Genomic DNA, 18571 nt, shown 5'->3' on the forward strand with positions numbered 1-18571 from the left:
ATACGGCTTCAAAGATAAAACACAACCTACCCAAATATGAGATTGATCCATTCATGCAAATACGCTGAAACATGCTCACTCTCAAGTGCCATCCGATGCTTATGGATGAAATCCACTGGATTTTCAGCCCAAGGAGGAAGCTGAACTGAGTCTGTAAAGTGAGGGAAGAAATGGGGAAAAAATGGCAAATGTAGATGCCAGAATTACATTGGTTGCAGCCAAGGAATGTATATAACTCTACTTCGCTATTGTAAACAATTGAAAATGCATACCAATCTTTCCTCCCAGTTGAGTCATACCGAAATCAATTGAGTTTAAATTGGTTAAAACCTCTGGGAGATAAAATAGTTCAGGGACCTGACACATATACACACAAAAGAACAGCAACATTAGATCATACAAGTTATTTGCTTGTGTGCATTCGGAATGAATTGCAGTCAAGAGTCTAGATGTGACAAATAAGCAAGCAAACGCCTAAGAAAATGATTTAAAGACCCCAAACAAGCCGCAATTGCTTTTCAAACTCGAATTATATGGGTAAAAAAGGGAAAAGAAAGTCACAGCAACACTTGGACAGATTTATACCAATTCCTTTACATCACTCATGTCCTCGAGAACTCCATTCCAAGTTGCAGCAATGTCTGAGAACATTCTGTCCGCATGATCAAACTTGCCACCTTGAAGCTGAATAGAAAGAGTAGTAAAAGGTTCCAGTCTCATGAGGTAATACAGCACCTGCAAAATCATCATAAAGGTTCAAAATTTTGTTCTATACTCACATCACATGCACCTAAGGGGCGCGAAGAACTCTACTGATAGACAAGACACCATCATGGCACAGCTAAGAGGAAGAGAATAGTTTCTCATGTTGATATTTGTTATGCACTCACGCTCATCAATGCGATAGATGGCTCAAGCTATCAAATTAACATTTAATCATTGAAGGCATTATATATAATGACTAAATTTTCAACAACTGATCATATATCATGCTATTACTACTTGCTTGCTTTCCAAAGGGCCAATCAACCTGGCAAACAAGTGGATTTAAATAATTTAGATTCCTCCTCATTACTACATTCTACTTTGATTTTCCATATATGGATAGTAAGGCGGTAAAGAAGATGGTAAAGGGATGGGCAGTTCCCAGTTAGATCAGAGCTTTCACCATCCCATTTAAGTTACACAGTAGGTTATTTCCTTCATTTTGATGATGTCTGATGAAGCAATATTATTTTGGCCAAAACTTGAGAAGCAAGTTTAACAATGATTACCAATACACTATTCTTGGTGAGAGACTTGTAGCAAATCCGGAGGCTTGCATTCATGCAGTGCGATATATGTGCATGCAAAGTTACAGGACCATATACTTCAACAGTAGAAATGTGCAAGCCAATGAAAAAAAGAAAAACCTACCGTTCCAGCTGTTGAATAATGTGAACCATAATGGAACTTGGGAATGACTGGATCATCAAAACTGGAGTATCTCTCTTGGAATTTCTTTAATCTATCAGCATTCAATGCACCAACGGGCTGCAAAAGTACTCACATACAAGTTAGCAAAAAATTTGAAATCTACAGTGATAACTTCAGAAGCAAATTCTAAATTGCACCACCTTTGAGAGATCTCGATAAGTAGCAGGATTATAAAGATCCAAATTATCTGAGCTGTAATCAGAAAGGATCCATGGGAATACAGGATACTGCAAATAAGAACGGAATTTAATAATAGAAGCAAAAATTATTTTCTGTTGATGGGTTCAGTGGTTGAAATATTCTCAGTGACAGTCTACCTGTGTAATGTCATTATAAGTACGTCCAGCCAATGTATTAAGCTGCATTAAATATTCAAAATTGCTGATCTGCAAAGAATTTACTACTTAGCATATAGATATATTGGTGAACTGGGAAAGTTAAGTTAAATACTCTAAATGAATTGTCCAAAGTTAAACTCAACATACCTCCCACCTAGCCCAACGTTCCATAAGCTGAGTTCTTTTTAAAAGTTGTTCAGGTCTCTGCAAAAGAGGAAAGAGAGATATAATTCAATATATTCTGCATAAAATAACTAAAACTAATCTAAAATGTTCCTTATCATGTGTGTATGTATATGTTCAAGGATTATGAAGTGCATCACTGCTTGTGATGTTTGCATGAGAGGTAGCAAGGGATCAGATGGTAAAAAAACCTGAGTTGCAAGGTAGATATTGTTCAAATGAGGAGGACGAGCTTGAACAATAGCTCGATATGCATTTCTTTGTCCATCAGTTGCCTACAGACGAGAACATAACCAAAATATGGAAATATATGAAGTTAGTCAAAAGGGCCAAGCCCAGCAATTACAAAATGTTTTAAAAAGACGTACCCCAAAATCAAAGAAGTAATTTGATCGGTCAACCATAAACAATTCCAGTGCACTTCTTCTCAAAAGATATCTGTAAGAACAGTTGTTCTAAGTTGGATTTTCTAGTTAAAATAATTGCAACGTGCATAATGCACCATCAAATCCACCCTTGAACTCAAAATAATAGATACACAAATTGGTAATCCTTTATAAATCAATTAAAACACAAGCAACTTTTTATCCACATATTTTGGTGGTCTCACAAGTACTATCCACTTATTCATCATTCAATTTTTATCTATTTATAACTTTAACCATCTATAAAAAACATGCTTTGAATAGGGAAAAGCAAAGTATGAGAATAGGACATGAGAAGGAAAAAAGGAACTGCCTTTCCAAAAAGAGTATATAGATTTTCTTAACTTGGCAACAGTATAATAGGTCTGCACAACCTTGAGAAAAACAATAAATCCTGAAGTCCCTATTCCAATAATAAAAGCAAAAACTGCAATCTCTAGGTGAGAAATAAGTGAACCTTTCCAATTAAAGTAAAGGCAAAAGCAAGGCAAAAGAATAGAAACAAAAGATGATTCTGCTGACTGACCTCTCCCTACCCCATCCAGCAAAAAAAGAAGGGAAAAAACCACAAAAAGGGATAGTAAGCACAATCAGTATCTACTCAGAAATTCATTTTACAACATAATAATATACATAGAATGGGAAAAGCTCAGATAGCAACAGAGTTTCACTATCACCTTCTGCTATATATTTGATGAAGTGATGATATCAACCAGCTGTGATCCTTCTCTTGAACCCTGTTTGCAGTCTTGCTGTCCAAACCATCTCCTACGTCAATCTGCTCGGTGTTATCAACAATAAAATTGATTCTTCTCGTTGTTATCTGAGAATAGAAACATCCAGTAACAAGCTAAGCTATGACCTTTTACAGAGGATAAGTTGAATTTCAGCACGGTGCGACAAAAACAGACGTTCTGCTAAAATGGCATGTCAAAAACAGGAAACAGCAAAAAGCCAGTTGACAATAGTCTAGCATTTCGTTTCTTGTCAATAAGAGAGTGCAAATGTATAATTCATAGTAAAAACAGTTTCAGTATTTAGGTATGCAAAACTTACTTGAAAAGTTCCTCTCAGAACCTTTAGTGGTCGGATCATTGATGATGGGAGCTCAAGAACTATTCTTTCGTCATGTTCGCTATGAACATAGCCTGGGGCAACAGCTGATGCTATTGGCAACACTGGATCGTTGGTCACTGGAGGATCACTAGGCTCTGTTGTCATTTGCAATGGTTGTTCAGCAAATCCAGATGATCTTGTCTGAAATTCACCATGTTGTTCGATGTCATTTGGGCTACCATCCAGATGGACAACATCTCCTTGTTCATCCCCTTCATTTCCTACCTCAATTGAGATAGCTTCTGCAGCTAAGATAGAAGCTTTGGATGGACTGATGACTCTGTCTTTCTCATGCTTCTGCACTAAATTATCTTCATAATCTGCAGCAGCACCAAAGTGATCTGAACCTTGGTAGTTCCTCCGCAAAACCCTCCTCATCCTTGAAGAACTTTCCATAAAATCCAGCTTCCAGAAAACCTGCATTTCCATGGTTTTAAAGTAAGTTAATCTGCAAATATTTACAACAGAGAAATCAAAGATAACCAGTAACATACGCGTTGAGAATTGTATAAATGATCACAAGAAGGCCCAAAAAGACATTTCATCTCGATCAAGCAATGAATCAGCTTGCACCACTCACGAATTCCAGTGTATAACCTGTGCCGAGCTATTAAATCAGCTTGTGACCTCCTCTCAACCTAAACCCAAGAAAAGGAACTTAAGAACAACTGCAATCTGTGATTACAAAAGTATAAATGGATGATTTAACTAACAGAAATTATACCTCAGATCGTTGCATGTTTCTAGCCAAAGCTAAACTTCCTACTAGGACAGCAACATATTTATAGGATAGAGCATTGAAGTCCTTTCCATACACGGATTTTGAATCAACTGACTGCAAGCATTCCAACCAGGCTGTTCCCATGGCTTCAGAAACATTCCATCTCTTAACACGTTCTGTATCACTTTTTTGCCGTCTCTGCGCCGATGTAGCCATTGCCACAGCACTTAGACCTCGTCCTGAACCAATCTTTGCATTGCGTTCAAGGTCTCTTGCAGCAGCCAGGGCAGCTGCTTTTGCAGCAACCTTGTCCTTGGCAGCAGCTGGAGATTTATTAGGTGCCTCCAAAGGTTTCTGAAAGCTTGAAAAATTATGAAGTTTAGTTGTTTTCCGCTCTAACAATGAAGAGTCGCGCCTCAACTGTGAAGAAGTTGGAGGAGGAGTGGTTTCTCCTCCAGCGGCACCAGCAGCAATCATCGCCAATGCCATAGCAGCAGGAGGTGATGCAAAAGAAGCAGCCCAGCTAGGAGTTATCATCGCAAGAGCAGCCTAAAGGGTGACAATTAAATGGTCAGACAGGAATCAAATGGGAATCTAAAACAATCAGTAAAAAATCTAGAAGGTTTCAATTTAAACAGCATGTTCAAAGAAAAAGCTAATTGTATTCTTGCATATATACAAAAATGAGAGGGAGATATGACTAGACAGTTGCAGCTAGTGATAAATATAAAACAGATAAAATATGGAATAGTCTTAGATGAAACCTAAACTATACGACTATGGTGCAACAGTTGACAACTTTTCATAGGTGGTCTCTGCATATTGGAATCGTACGTGTGGGCAGCAACATTCAACTTATACATATATATGGTCTAACAGCGTACGGTTATGTCATTTACATGTTTGATCTATTTGGTTTATTTAACATTCTTAAATTTTTTACCTTAGTGCAAAAAAAAAATAATAATAATAATAATAAGAAGAAGAAGAAGAAGAACAACAACAACAACAACAACAACACAATTTAGCCAAGCTAACCTCATTCTGACCCTTTTTTGCAGTTTGGGTATTGATTATTGGGCAAACATGATGGACTAATTTATAACAAAACTATCTAGAGGAAATTGAGGTAAATAACACTAAGTTTTCTTTGTGTACTTCTGTTCAGTCTTAGTAAATTTTATGTTTTCAATTACTTTTATTAAAAAAAAAATGCAGTTTTCTTAAATGATGGTTTAGCTCGATATTGAAATTATGTCTAGGTAGTGAGTGAATAGCCCAAATGGTCACTAAACTTTGCACCAGGTCCGCAAAAGGTCACTAAACTTTCAAAATTCTCTAACTCATCACTGAACTTTGCAAAAAGTCCACCAAAGGTCACTGAACTTTCAAAATCTCCTCACTCATCACTGAACTTTGCATTTTGTAATCTCATTAGTCACTCAGCTAACGGTCCATCCAAAAACTAACCAAATACTCACGTGGCTGGCAGATGTGGATGCCAAGTCAAACAAAAGAAGTACATGTGAATTTTTATTTAAATTAAAACATGTTTTATTAAAAAAATAATAATAATAAAAATAAAAATAAATAAAACATGTTTACGGTGGTGACTATTGCTACAACAGTTTATGGAATTTTCAATTTTTTTATTTTTATAAAACATGTTTTAATTCAAATAAAAATTCACCTGTACTTCTTTTGTTTGACCTGGCATCCACATCAGCCAGCCACGTGAGTATTCGGTTAGTTTTTGGATGGACCGTTAGCTGAGTGACTAATGAGATTACAAAATGCAAAGTTCAGTAATGAGTGAGGCGATTTTGAAAGTTCAGTGACCTTTGGTAGACTTTTCGCAAAGTTCAGTGATGAGTTAGAGAATTTTGAAAGTTCAGTGACCTTTTGCGGACCTGGTGCAAAGTTTAGTGACCATTTGGGCTATTCACTCCTAGGTAGTTATAAAATGAAAAGAAGATTAAAACAATGAGTATGTTGGAGTTTCTCAATAATGGTACTGATAAAGGACTCTTGGCATATTAATTTTGTGGGCAGCGAGAGGCATCTTCATTTGCTATTTAAATGGTAAATAGCTAAGGATTCAAGTAAACCTCCTTAAAAAGTACTTAATATGTACAACTTTATATGTTTAAAATTGCTTGCTTGTGGGTGAAAAGCTATTATGAGCACATTGAGCAGAGTACTCAAGCAAGATTCGTTTTAAAATTGATCCAAAATGTTATAAACCATATTATTAATGCATATATCCAGATATACAAGGTGACGAGGTCCAAATAACTAGGTGGGAACACGAATAGCTGGTAAGCAGATGGTGTTATATGCTGTGTAACATACTACTATCTACCCTGACACCTTCTTGTTGAGATTCTATATCTTGAGACAAACTTCTCTGAAAAAATAGACAAAATCATTATAATTTAAATAAGACTTTTAGCACAGTGACCTCAATAGGCAAAGCATCTGCAGCCAAGGCACGGTCATCAGCAACAAGAGGATTTATACCATCTGCAGTAGCAAGTTCATGAATTCCTGCCAACAGGGGTCGCCACCTTCTTAAAACAGCAACAAATGGAGGTAAAATGACCTCTAGATACTGTTTGCGCAGAGGCGTCCGGTCCTTGCCAATAGCATGCCACACCTGCAACAATAATGAAACACTTGGATAACAAAACAAGGGAAAAAATCAACTTCCGCTGATCCCAGAAAAATATGAAAAACACAATGTTACAGGGGCAATAGGAATAAAATCAGGAAATAAATGTCCAAGAATTACAGAAAACAAATGTTAAAACCAACAAGACCAGGCCAACAATGGTATAAAACTGACCTCAGAATATAGAACGCATGATGCAACCAAAACTCGCTGTCTTTTTGACTCAGAAATCGACGTTATCAGGATAGGAGATAACACACTGTACACATCATTAATTATTAATCAGTGTCATTCAAATATGTAGTGAAAAGCATGAAGAGGCATTTCCTGGGCGAGTATAACATAATATGTTTTGAGTCATGAGACATGAACCATGATCCTTGCAGTCAAGATGAATCACAACAGTTTCAGTGACAAATAATGAAATGGCAGCCAAATACACTGTGGGACAAGGTCTCGAACAGAATTATCGGCATGGGTAATACCTCCACAGCAATGAAGCTCGTGGTTTTCTCATTGACATTTGGGTGTTTGCATCAAAAGATGCAATACTGCTGGTTTGTCGACCTAAATTCTCCAGTGATCTATCTTCCATACTGAGCATGAGCTTACGGTCATCACCTTCATCATCTTCCCTCAATGAAACAAGCACCATCCGGAGCATACATAGGAATGGTTGGTCACTGTCTAATAACTGGTGAAGTGGTGACATGCCTCCCATTCCAGTACCAGATCCTCCCCCAATACCAAGACCACCACCAAGTCCAGATTCATCTAATAGTAATGCTTGAAGCATTGCAACTGACTTTTTTATTAATGGAAGCTCAATCCAGTTTTCACTAGTGTCTTTCTCCAGTGCAGATTTCCAAGATTTCCAGCCACTACCACCACCACCAAACTCTGATGCCTTTGAAGGAAGGCCAACACCATACCACAGTCGACTCCTGTATTTCCATCCTTCTTCTAAATCTACAACACAGCTTCCATACGATACAAAAGCACATTTAACTGCTTCGTAAGGTTCTGCTGCAGCAGCAGCAGTAAGCCGATCCATTACTGCTGGAGAAATTTTCCCATCAGCATCAGCCATTGAAGCAAGAACCTAGTTCACAGCGAGATAGAGTTTATATTTTACAAGGAAGCATGATGATTTGAAATAATATAAGAAGATGTGAACTTTAATCCAATACATATTTGTGCTTTTCCATGAGCAATGGTATAAAACATGTCAAACACACAGCATAGGAATCATAGCCATCAAACTGACAGGTATACATGACATTTGCACAGAGAAGAAGGCTAAGCTTATTCATACACGCAGTATGAATGATGAAGTATGCTTACCATACTCTGAAAACCATTTAATGAAGGAGCATTGTCAACCCGAAACGACAGAAGAAAATAAAAAAATAATATGAAAAGAAAAAAAAGCAAATACATTGAGATAAAACCTTGACCTGAAAAAGAATGACAAAAAAAACATACAAAAAGCAAGTGCATCAATTAAACTTGTGCAGGCCAGCTCTGGGTAAAATAATCAATCTAGCTAATATATATGTCGAAAGAGAGTGTATCAATTAACTGTGTATAGGCTAGATTATGTGTCAAATGATCAATCGAGTTGCATACATACGTCAAGAGAGAGTCCTTTAGAGTTACTAGATGTTGAGTTACGAGCAGTCACTGATTCAAGAGTTTCTCCACCCACCGTGGTTGAAGAGTGGTTGCCCACTGGCAAAATATTTGAAAGAGGGGAAGAAGATATAGCTGGAAAACGTGAAGCACTATAAAGTTTGCTTTGTAATCGTAAATGGTCTTCAACAAGCATCAAAATCACAATTGCGTTCTCAACCAAAGCTACAGAAAGCTGAGCAGCATTCTCTGCTTGCACCTTTGCATCCTTAGGTGACAATCCCTCAGCTGCCACACCAGCTGCTGTTGCAGCAATAACTTGAGTCTGCAGTAATAAAACAGGTAGCATGTCGACATTATTATAATAAGGGAAGATACAAAATGCAACCTAAATTACATACAAGATTATTCAAATGCAACTTAAAACACCGAAAATATAGAGCAAAAGAACCAAAAATGAGCAAAGACAGAGGAAGCCATTCTCTTAAAGGTGTGCCAAAACTGTAAGGGTTGACAAATTACAGAAAACAACATTTCTAAGAAAAAGTCATCAATAAGCTTATCAAGTTAATATGAGTTAATTTATTGTTTAGAAAGAGAAGACAAATGTCTATATGCTTCTTGAAATACTGAACCTCCCTGGTGAAAAAACATTCCATCATCTGAGCTTCATTCTTAAAGTCATTAATTTTAATCAATAACTTGGAAAGAGTGAAGATGAAAGACCTATGAAGTTTATGGGCAAATAATAATAATAATAATAAATAAAATAAAATAAAATCAGAACTTGCAATTTTGAAGACAAAAAACAACTTGGGATTATGAAGACAAAAACAAGAAGTCACCTGATCCCGTAGTTCTCTTGCAGAGAAGTCCAGCAAGTCACCCAAAAGCCTTCTTTTGAAGATGGGCAATGATTCTTCACGTCTAGAAACAAAATAAAGATGGTAAGGCCAAGTGTATGCATGGCTTTAGTAGTAAACAAGAACAAAAATTAAAAAGTAGCACGGGTCGTTTGGTAACTAACATAATTGGCGAAACATCCAAGGTGAATAAGCTATACAGGAATAATGTCATTACACATTAAAGTTTAGAGAAAGGCTCGAAATGATGCATTCACTTTCAAATGAAAGAGAAGGAAGGGAGTGTGCCCTCGGAAACTTCAGGATAATTCAAATACTTGAAATAACATTAATTTGTTCATCATACATGTTTATTGATATTGTGAAAGTTTTCTCTTCTAGTATACCCAGCAATAATTACATTATAGTATCCAAACCTCCCTCGATGTAAAGCCCCAAAAATTTTATAGAATAAAATTTATTTGTTCAATATACTATATTTTTATATTTTGAAAGTTCCGGGCTAAAATGAAATAGAATTATTTTTAATTTTATTTGGTGCAAGTAATTAGATTTGATAGAGCGAGATTTAGTATATCAATATTGGACTCGTTTTATAGTTTGTATTATATAACGCATTATGAACTCAAGAAAAGTTAATTTAGATAAGTTAGGTCCAAGATATGGAAGTTTAAAAAAATGTTATCTTTAATTGGTAATTAATTAAACTTGGTTTACAATTTAAATTTTATGGTATCCTCTTGTGAGATGATAAATGTTGATTTTGATAACGGTAATCTTTTTGTGATTTGGATTAAATTAAATTGTAATCTTAAATTGATTTTGATAAAGTTTAATAGTAATCATAATTATATTATTTGAAACCAATTCTTATTCAAATTCCTTGTATTACACAATTTTTCAATTCTAATTGCATACAAACTTAATTGAGAACTTTCACTATAAATACTGTAAGAATTTCCATTATTTCACCATAGAAAATAAAGAGAGAGTGGTAGAGAGATAGAGAAGGAAAGGAAAAGTATAGAAAAATAATAGAAGAATTTTCATGTGTAAGATTTTATCTTTATTTTACAACCTTTCAACGAGGTAAGACACTTTTGTGCAAATGTTTTTTTCGTATACTATTATATTCAATTAAATATGCATGAATTGCCAATGGATCTTCGAGTTCGACCTAATAAAATGTGAGCTCTATTTGATTCTTTATAACAAAATGTGAAATCCTACGGGAATTCAAAGTATTACCGATGGATGTCTTGCTTGCTCATCGATATACCCCATAAGAAATGTGGTATGAAATGTTTATTTTATTATTATATAATTATCTATAGAAACTACATGTATCTTACTAGTATTTTTAAATACTCTTACAATAATTTTTCAGGTTAACTTGGGTAGATTGGAACTGTGATGGGATGCTGATGTCGATTGCCAAGAGGATTCTTAAACAAAAAAATTAAGTCTTTTGTCTTTCCATTGATTAATCAATTTTCATTTACGTTCACAAACATGTCTATTTAATAATAAGTTGATTATGTTTTTTTTTTTATTTTGATAAATAATCAAGTGTTTTATTAATTAAAAGGTAATACACAGGAAGTGTATTATACACTTAAACAAGAAATAAATGTCATGAAGTTAGGCAGCCCATCTATGTGACTAGAAGCTACAGCACTAAACCAATTATACAATGTCAAATAAAATAATTCTCTAAACTGTTCTAAAGTCTTCATCTGATCATCAAAACAGCGCCCATTTTTTTCTCTCCACACACACCAAACAATGCAGCCTGGAATAAGATCCCAAACGAGTTTACTGTCCTTGTCACGAAACTTTCTCCTTTAAGCCTTCAACAAATCTTCCATATGCCGTGGCATCACCCAATCCATATGTTGAGAAGCCAAAATATCATTCCACAGCAAACGGGCACCATCACAATGCAAGAACAAATGATCAACCGTTTCCCCATCCTTTCTGCACATATGACACCAATTTGTAATATAAAACCCCCTCAATCGAAGATTGTCCGCCGTTAAAACTTGTTTTCTCACTACCGTCCATAGTAAAAACGCCACCATTGGAGGCAGTTTACACTTCCATACCATCTTCCAAGGGAATAAATTCTCCGTAGATCCCAATAAGGATTTGAAATAAGTGCTAACTGAGAAAATGCCATCCCTTGTCGCCATATACCTGATGCGGTCACACTCTCCAACCCTGATATGCACGTCATACAAAGAGGTCAATAGCACTGTGTAATCATCCACTTCCCAATCTTGTAGTCCCCTCCCAAAAACAATGTTCCAACTGATGCTCCCGTTATGTGTATCTAATACATCATTCACCATAGCAGATGGCATCACGGCAATACGATACAAAGAAGGAAATCGCTCCCTTAACGGTTGATCAGTACACCAACAGTCATCCCAAAAGCTGATAGTGTTGCCATTCCCCACACCGAAGGTCACTCTATTCCGGAAGTCACTCCACCCTCGTCGAATAAACCGCCATAAACTCACCCTGTAGGTACCACGGCTCTCAACTGAACACCATCCACCCTCCATCATGCCATATTTCTCTTCTATAATTTCTCTCCAGAAACTCTCCCTCTCTAACCCAAACCGTCATAACCACTTACCCAACAAAGCCTTATTAAACAATACAAGGCTCCTCAATCCGATTCCCCCAACCTTTAAGGGAGAACAAACTACACCCCAATTTACTAAATGAAATTTCCTCTCCTCTCCTAACCTTCCCCAAAGAAACTCCCTTTGGATCCTCTCTAGTCTCTTAGCCACTGTAACAGGAATGGGAAATAAAGACAAAAAATAAGTGGGGAGATTCGAGATAGTAGACTTGATAAGAGTAAGACGACCTCCCTTTGAAAGGTACATACGCTTCCAATCCGCTAATCTCCTCTCCACCGTTTCCACTATACTGTCCCAAATGTTTTTACTTTTGAACCTTGCTCCTAATGGGAGCCCAAAATATGTTATAGGCAACTGTGCAACCCTACAGCCCAATGTAGCAGCCAACCTTTCCACATTATTGACCTCTCCAACAGTGATGACCTCAGACTTCCCCAAATTTATCTTCATTCCAGATACGGCTTCGAAGCATAGAAGCAAACGACGCAAATTCCTAAAGTGCTCAACGTCAGCGTCACAAAAGATCAGAGTATCATCTGCAAATAGCAAATGAGATATCTGCAGTTGACCAATCCTAAAGCCCTTTAACAAACTTTCCCCCCAGCCTTTTTAACCATTTTACTGAATGCCTCCATTACAATAACAAACAATAATGGAGACAAATGATCCCCTTGTCACAATCCCCTACTACTTCGGAAATGGCCTTCAGGAGTGCCGTTTACCAGAACAAAAAAAGAGACAGTAGAAATACAAAATTGAATCCACTGGCACCACTTGGCTCCAAAACCACATCGCCTGAGCATATACAATAGGAAACCCCAGTTCACATGATCATAGGCCTTTTGAATATCAAGTTTACATAGCATCCCTGGAGCCCCTTGACGTAGTCTTGAATCAATACATTCATTTGCTATGAGAACGGAGTCTAAGATCTGTCGCCCTTTGACAAAAGCATTCTGATATTTAGACACCATTTTTCCCAGCACCTCCTTTAATCTATTAGCCAAAACGTTTGCAATAATCTTATACACCCCACTTACTAGACTGATAGATCGAAAGTCCTTAATATCTGTCAATCCTTTTTTTTTGGGATCAGCACAATAAATGTGGTATTAGAGCTTTTCAAGAATCTGCCACACTGGAAAAAGTAAGCAAAAACATCCACAATGTCCGAACGTATCACCTCCTAACAAGCCTTGTAGAATGCGAAGGAGAATCCGTCCGGTCCTGGGGCCTTGTCATCATTCATACTGAACACCACCTCCCTAATCTCGTCCTCTCCAAATGGTCTTTCTAACCAACCGACATCCTCCTCAGAAATAGTGGAAAACTCTAGCCCCTCAAGCTCTGGCCTCCAATCAAACTGCTCCTTATAAAGGTTTTGGTAGAAACTCACCATTTGGGTACCAATATCCTGTGAGTCCTCAAAAGTTCCCCCATCCACCTCCAGCATAGAGATACAATTATTGCGCCTGTTGGAATTGGCCACCCTATGGAAAAACTATGTACACTTATCTCCCTCTCTTAACCACTTGACCCTAAATTTCTAGCGCCAAGAAATCTCCTCCATCTCCGCCAACCTCTCCAGGTCACCCCTTAATTCTTGACGTCGCTCCCTCTCGTCCCCTCCCAATCCTCGACTTTCCTCCTTCCTATCCAATTTCTCTATTTCTAAGGTGCATTGATTTTTGCGCCAGTTAACATCCCCCGCCTCCTCCTCATTCCATCTTTTGAGATCTCCTTTTAAAGCCTTTAATTTCTGGTCCAACACATAACTGAGGGACCCCCTGAACTTCTAAGAGGCCCACCAAGTCCGTACTCGCTCCCCAAAATCATCCACTTTAAGCCATATTTTTTCAAACCTAAAAGGCCTTCTCCCGCTATATCCCACATCCCCAGATAATGAAATTGGGAAATGATCTGAGCATACCCTCCCTAGTCTCCTCTGAGCGACATCCGGGTACTTACCCTCCCACTCCACACTAATCAAGAACCGATCTATTCTAGAATGAACAGCTAGCTCTCGATTAGATGACCAAGTAAAATATCCCCCCATCAAAGGCATATCCACCAACATATTCTCCTTGATAAAATCTGAAAAGTCCTCCATAGCCCCTGTTAGTCTCCCGCAGCTAGACCTTCAAGTAGGAAAGCGGACCACATTAAAGTCACCCCCTATGCATGTTGGGAGGTTCCACCAAGCCATCATACCTGCCAATTCATCCCACAATCCGCCTCTACTTTCATCAACATTAGGCCCATAAACTCCTATGAACATCCAACGAAATCTATCCCCAATATTTGTAAATGAAAGGGATAGGGAAAAAAGCCCTTCACTAACCTCCTCCAACTGAAAGACTCTAGCATCCCACATAATAAGCACCACTCCTGAAACCCCCACTGACCCCACAAATTGATACCCAATATGTTGTCCCCCCCATAAGCTACTGATAACAGCCCTCGAAACAGTCTCCAACTTTGTCTCCTCTAAGCAAACAATGTCAGCCTTCCAACCCCTTAAGAGATTTCGAACACCTAACCTTTTACCAGCTTCATTGAGCCCCCTCACATTCCAGCAAACAATTTTTGGAATCATCTTGACACACTTTCATCCCTCCCCATCAATCCTCTTCTTGACTCACCACTCCTTATGTCATAATTAATCGAGCATTCAAGCCTTTTAAGTTCACGGTCACCCTTTCTTCTGGTCTTACCTCCTGGTGTATCCATCCCTTGTCCCTTACTCGCCTCCAACTCCTCAAATAGTTGCAAGAGCTTATGTTCATACCGATCACAGGACACTCCCACCGTTTTGCTGAAGTCCAAAATATTTTGAAGAGCCCAGCTCGATGGTGGTGGTCTAAAGTCAAGCTCACTCATTTCCACTATCTCCCCAGAGGAAAGCTGATCATATTGTAAGTCTTCTTCTTACACCCGACCTACATCCCTATTTATATCCTCCTTTTTTGGCGCCCTCCACCCACACAACTAGCACTTTATCATTCCCTGATTCTCCCTCATTTATAGACTTAGAGTATCTCCTACAGTAAGTATTCGTGACCATTTTTGCCAAACCTGTTGCACCTTGTTGTTTCTCAATTACCACATCCGGTCTCTCTAACTCCAAATTCATCAAACGGGGTTCCCCTTCCTTGTCCCTTACTTCCACCTCTGCCCCTCTACTTTGTACTTGGGCCTCGCCACTTGGCTCAACCATCACCTCTGTAGTGTTAGCCCTCTTCGATTTCAACTCCTTGGACACCTCATTAGCTACGCTTGCTGTATAGTCATCTGGGCCCACTCCACACGCAGGACAATACTTCTGCTTATAACCCATTATCTTCCCGCTACCCAATAACCTCATTAGCTCATCCAATTCCCCTTTCAGTGCCTTTATATGTGCCCTTATGTCAGCATATTTGCAGAAATATCATACGTTCCTTAAGTAGTCTTATTGCTGTCCTTATGCGCCGCTAAATGGCCTTCCTTGTTTGGTCCCCAGATTCGTGGACCACTCCTCTCATTTACCGGTTTATCCTTCTGCGTTCATACCCATTGATCAGCATTCTGAGAGGCCCGTGCCGTAATTGCAGCATAGGTCAACCCTTGCAGGCTCTGATCTTCCACTACTCGATGCTTGGCCTTATCTTCGACAACAAATGATTCTATAACTGCTTGAAACACGCGAGAGATCGCTGCCCATCCCTCTCCATTACGCCCTTCAGGTACCATCACTACACCCTGTCGCCGTCGCTCCCCATATTGCGCTATTATGAGATATCTTCCACGATTGTTAGTACATTGTTGTGCCAAAAACGCTCGGGGGGTCTCATTAAATTTCCCTACAAAATCCTCCGACACACTAGCCATCCTTAACTTATCCATCATATTAACCATCCACATAGCTCCAAATCTTCCCATGAGAATAGCATTGGAGATCTTAGCTCCCCATTCTGATATCTTAACCATGCCTGAATCAGTGACAGACACAACACATTGTTTTGCCTCAATTCTGAAACTGGAGCTGAAGACCAACATGCCATTAGGAACTCTCCGTCTCCCTAGATTTCGTGCAACCGAAGCATCATACGAAGAAACGGGATGGTTATTTGTCTCCGACGAATTCTGCACGATCGGAGCTCTCACCGGCGGCGGTGCGTGGGCGCCACGTGCCGGCAAGCGCGTCCCCGTGGTCGGAATGCCTTGACCAAGTCCCCTGTCAGGCGCGTCGGTCGGAATTCTGGCCGGATCTTGAGCCATCTGGGCTCAAATCCCCGACCGATTTCTGCCTATGACCACTCGCCAACCGCCCAAGTCGCCGTCGCCGTCGCCTTCTTCAGAGGTGGCTGGGTCGTCGGCCAAAACAACAGATCGGGCGACGGTGCTGGGGTTTACACCCAGGGCCGTCGCCTGCAATTGTGGCTCATTTTGTGGCGTGAGGCCGATTTTGTTGGGTCCACTGGGCGCCTGCGATGTTGCCGGTATGGTGAATTTGGATATTAGGGAGGGATGCTCCATCCCACAGGAGCGGATTCTTCAACTAAGTTGATTATGTTTATTCTTAAATATACAATTTTCATGTTTTAATTTAAATCTATGAATGTTCCAGTTGTTTTTTCATAAAAAAAATAATTTATTTTATCGTTCGTCCTTTAAAAAAATAAAAAAAAATAAAAAAAAAAGTAAATCTTTTGTAACACCCCAGGGTTTACAAAAATTTAGGGTGTTACACTCAAACAATTAATTTTTCCAGAATTCAATTGGGCTAAGTAATTCTTATCTTTATGATAAGACTAACAAAATTATTTTATCGTTCCGCCTTTAATTTAATACCCCCACGAAAAAAAAAAAAGTTAAATCTTTTGTAACGCTCCGAGTTTATGAAAATTTGGGGTGTTACATTCAAACAATTAATTTTTCCAGAATTCAATTGAGCTAAGTAATTCTTATCTTTATGATAAGACTAACGAAATTATAAAAACCTGCAACGAAAGGTTTGGTAAAAGGAAAAATATCAGATTACAGTAGACTAACTTATGTTGTCTTATATTAACAATTCAACTGACAACTGCCATCAGGTATCTGAATAAATATACACCACTTACACATGAACAGAGGGAGATTATCTTGTAGTTCAAGGAGGTATGGTGAACATAGATTAGTTTGCAAAGGGGCGAAGGGGCTAAGTGCATTTTATCATGCTTTAAGAATAAGAGATTAAGCTATGGTACTACTCTTTGGTTAACAATGATTCAGCACACTTATTGTGCCTGTTTTCGAAATTTTTTATACCAAGGGCTGCTTTAATAATTCTGGAGTTTTTATAGCATTGGTCATTGGCCCTTGAAATTAGGTTAGTTGGTGTTACTTGGGTTTAGTTTGGAATAGAAGTAAAATGGATTAAGTGATATAAGTCTTATAATTATTAAGTGCTTTCTTTTTGGAGCTGTATCACTTCATTGGCTTGAGAATCTTTCGGGTCTATACATTATACTTGTGTAATCTGTTTGTTGAAAGATAAACAATAAAACTGAAGAGAAGTTCCACCAAGGATTTGAACTTTAAAACTTTCTTGCATCATAAATCTTTGTGAAAAGAGTAATCGAGATCACGTGTCAACAAGATCTAACAAATTCAACATGAACTATCTACATCCAACAGCAAAGTTAAGAGTGAAAATGCTAGTAAATGCGGCGATACCTAATCCTTTGATCTCCAATGCTAGAACCGCCAACCATAGAAAGCCATTCTGCACAATGAATTGTAGCTTCAATATCCTGTCAAAGTAATGATAAAATATATAATGAAACTGATGAATTGAAAACCAAATGAGAAAATCAAATGCAGTGTCAAACAAGAGCAAAACTCAATAATTATGGATAAGCCTCACAAAAGAGGGTTTCTGCAAAAGAAGGTTAGATATAGGGCAATCCTAGTACAAATAGTATAGCAATTATTCTTGTAGTAACATTTATTTTTTAGTTTAGATTAGAATTTTTTAACTCTTTTAAGTTTTCAATTATTTTATTTTTCTATGTTGTTAATTACTTATTTTCCTTATGGTATTAGCATTAGGAGATTTTCCTGCCTATATAAGCAAATAAAGACGTTGAACACTTTTTAATCATCAATTCAATATAATCTAATTATTCTCTAACAAGAATGTTCTAATTTAAAAAAATTTTGTTCCAATTTTGCTTTCGTACCAAAATTGGTATTAGAGTAAGGAATTTTACTTGACTTTTGACATCGACAATACTAGTAAAGTCTGAGCTGCCAACTGCAAATGGAGGTTCAAAAACATCAAGCATCGACGTACCAGGCACGAAAAAACTCTCCAAGATGTTCAGGAGACCTTAGCTTTGCTCAGTACTGAACTTAGGCCTGAGCCCAAAAGAAAATAGTCAGCTCCAACCGATGACCACCCTAACTAAGGCGATTTAGATTTTGATGATCTACTGTCGGATAGTGAGCAACAATGGTTTGAGTGACTTG

The 18571-nt window shown here is 38.1% G+C and overlaps 1 protein-coding gene across 3 annotated transcripts in view; it reads right to left on the bottom strand.

Annotated features, from left to right (window-relative positions):
* The window catches only part of LOC111373390 (BEACH domain-containing protein C2), a 43981-nt gene that overhangs the window by 10062 nt on the left and 15348 nt on the right, over window positions 1-18571 (bottom strand). For all 3 annotated transcript variants that reach the window (XM_022995915.1, XM_022995917.1, XM_022995918.1), the window contains exons 8-26: window positions 17777-17853; window positions 9408-9489; window positions 8564-8887; window positions 7416-8032; window positions 7105-7189; window positions 6721-6915; window positions 4263-4808; window positions 4033-4176; window positions 3479-3955; window positions 3100-3245; window positions 2366-2435; window positions 2189-2272; window positions 1962-2018; window positions 1794-1862; window positions 1617-1703; window positions 1417-1533; window positions 586-735; window positions 273-357; window positions 31-151 (exon numbers count right to left, since the gene is read on the bottom strand). In XM_022995915.1, coding sequence (XP_022851683.1) covers window positions 31-151; window positions 273-357; window positions 586-735; window positions 1417-1533; window positions 1617-1703; window positions 1794-1862; window positions 1962-2018; window positions 2189-2272; window positions 2366-2435; window positions 3100-3245; window positions 3479-3955; window positions 4033-4176; window positions 4263-4808; window positions 6721-6915; window positions 7105-7189; window positions 7416-8032; window positions 8564-8887; window positions 9408-9489; window positions 17777-17853 — 3533 coding nt within the window. The remainder of the gene's footprint in view (window positions 1-30; window positions 152-272; window positions 358-585; window positions 736-1416; window positions 1534-1616; window positions 1704-1793; window positions 1863-1961; window positions 2019-2188; window positions 2273-2365; window positions 2436-3099; window positions 3246-3478; window positions 3956-4032; window positions 4177-4262; window positions 4809-6720; window positions 6916-7104; window positions 7190-7415; window positions 8033-8563; window positions 8888-9407; window positions 9490-17776; window positions 17854-18571) is intronic.

This window comes from Olea europaea, unplaced genomic scaffold (genome assembly GCF_002742605.1).
Source record: "Olea europaea var. sylvestris unplaced genomic scaffold, O_europaea_v1 scaffold112, whole genome shotgun sequence".
Taxonomy (NCBI): domain Eukaryota; kingdom Viridiplantae; phylum Streptophyta; class Magnoliopsida; order Lamiales; family Oleaceae; genus Olea; species Olea europaea.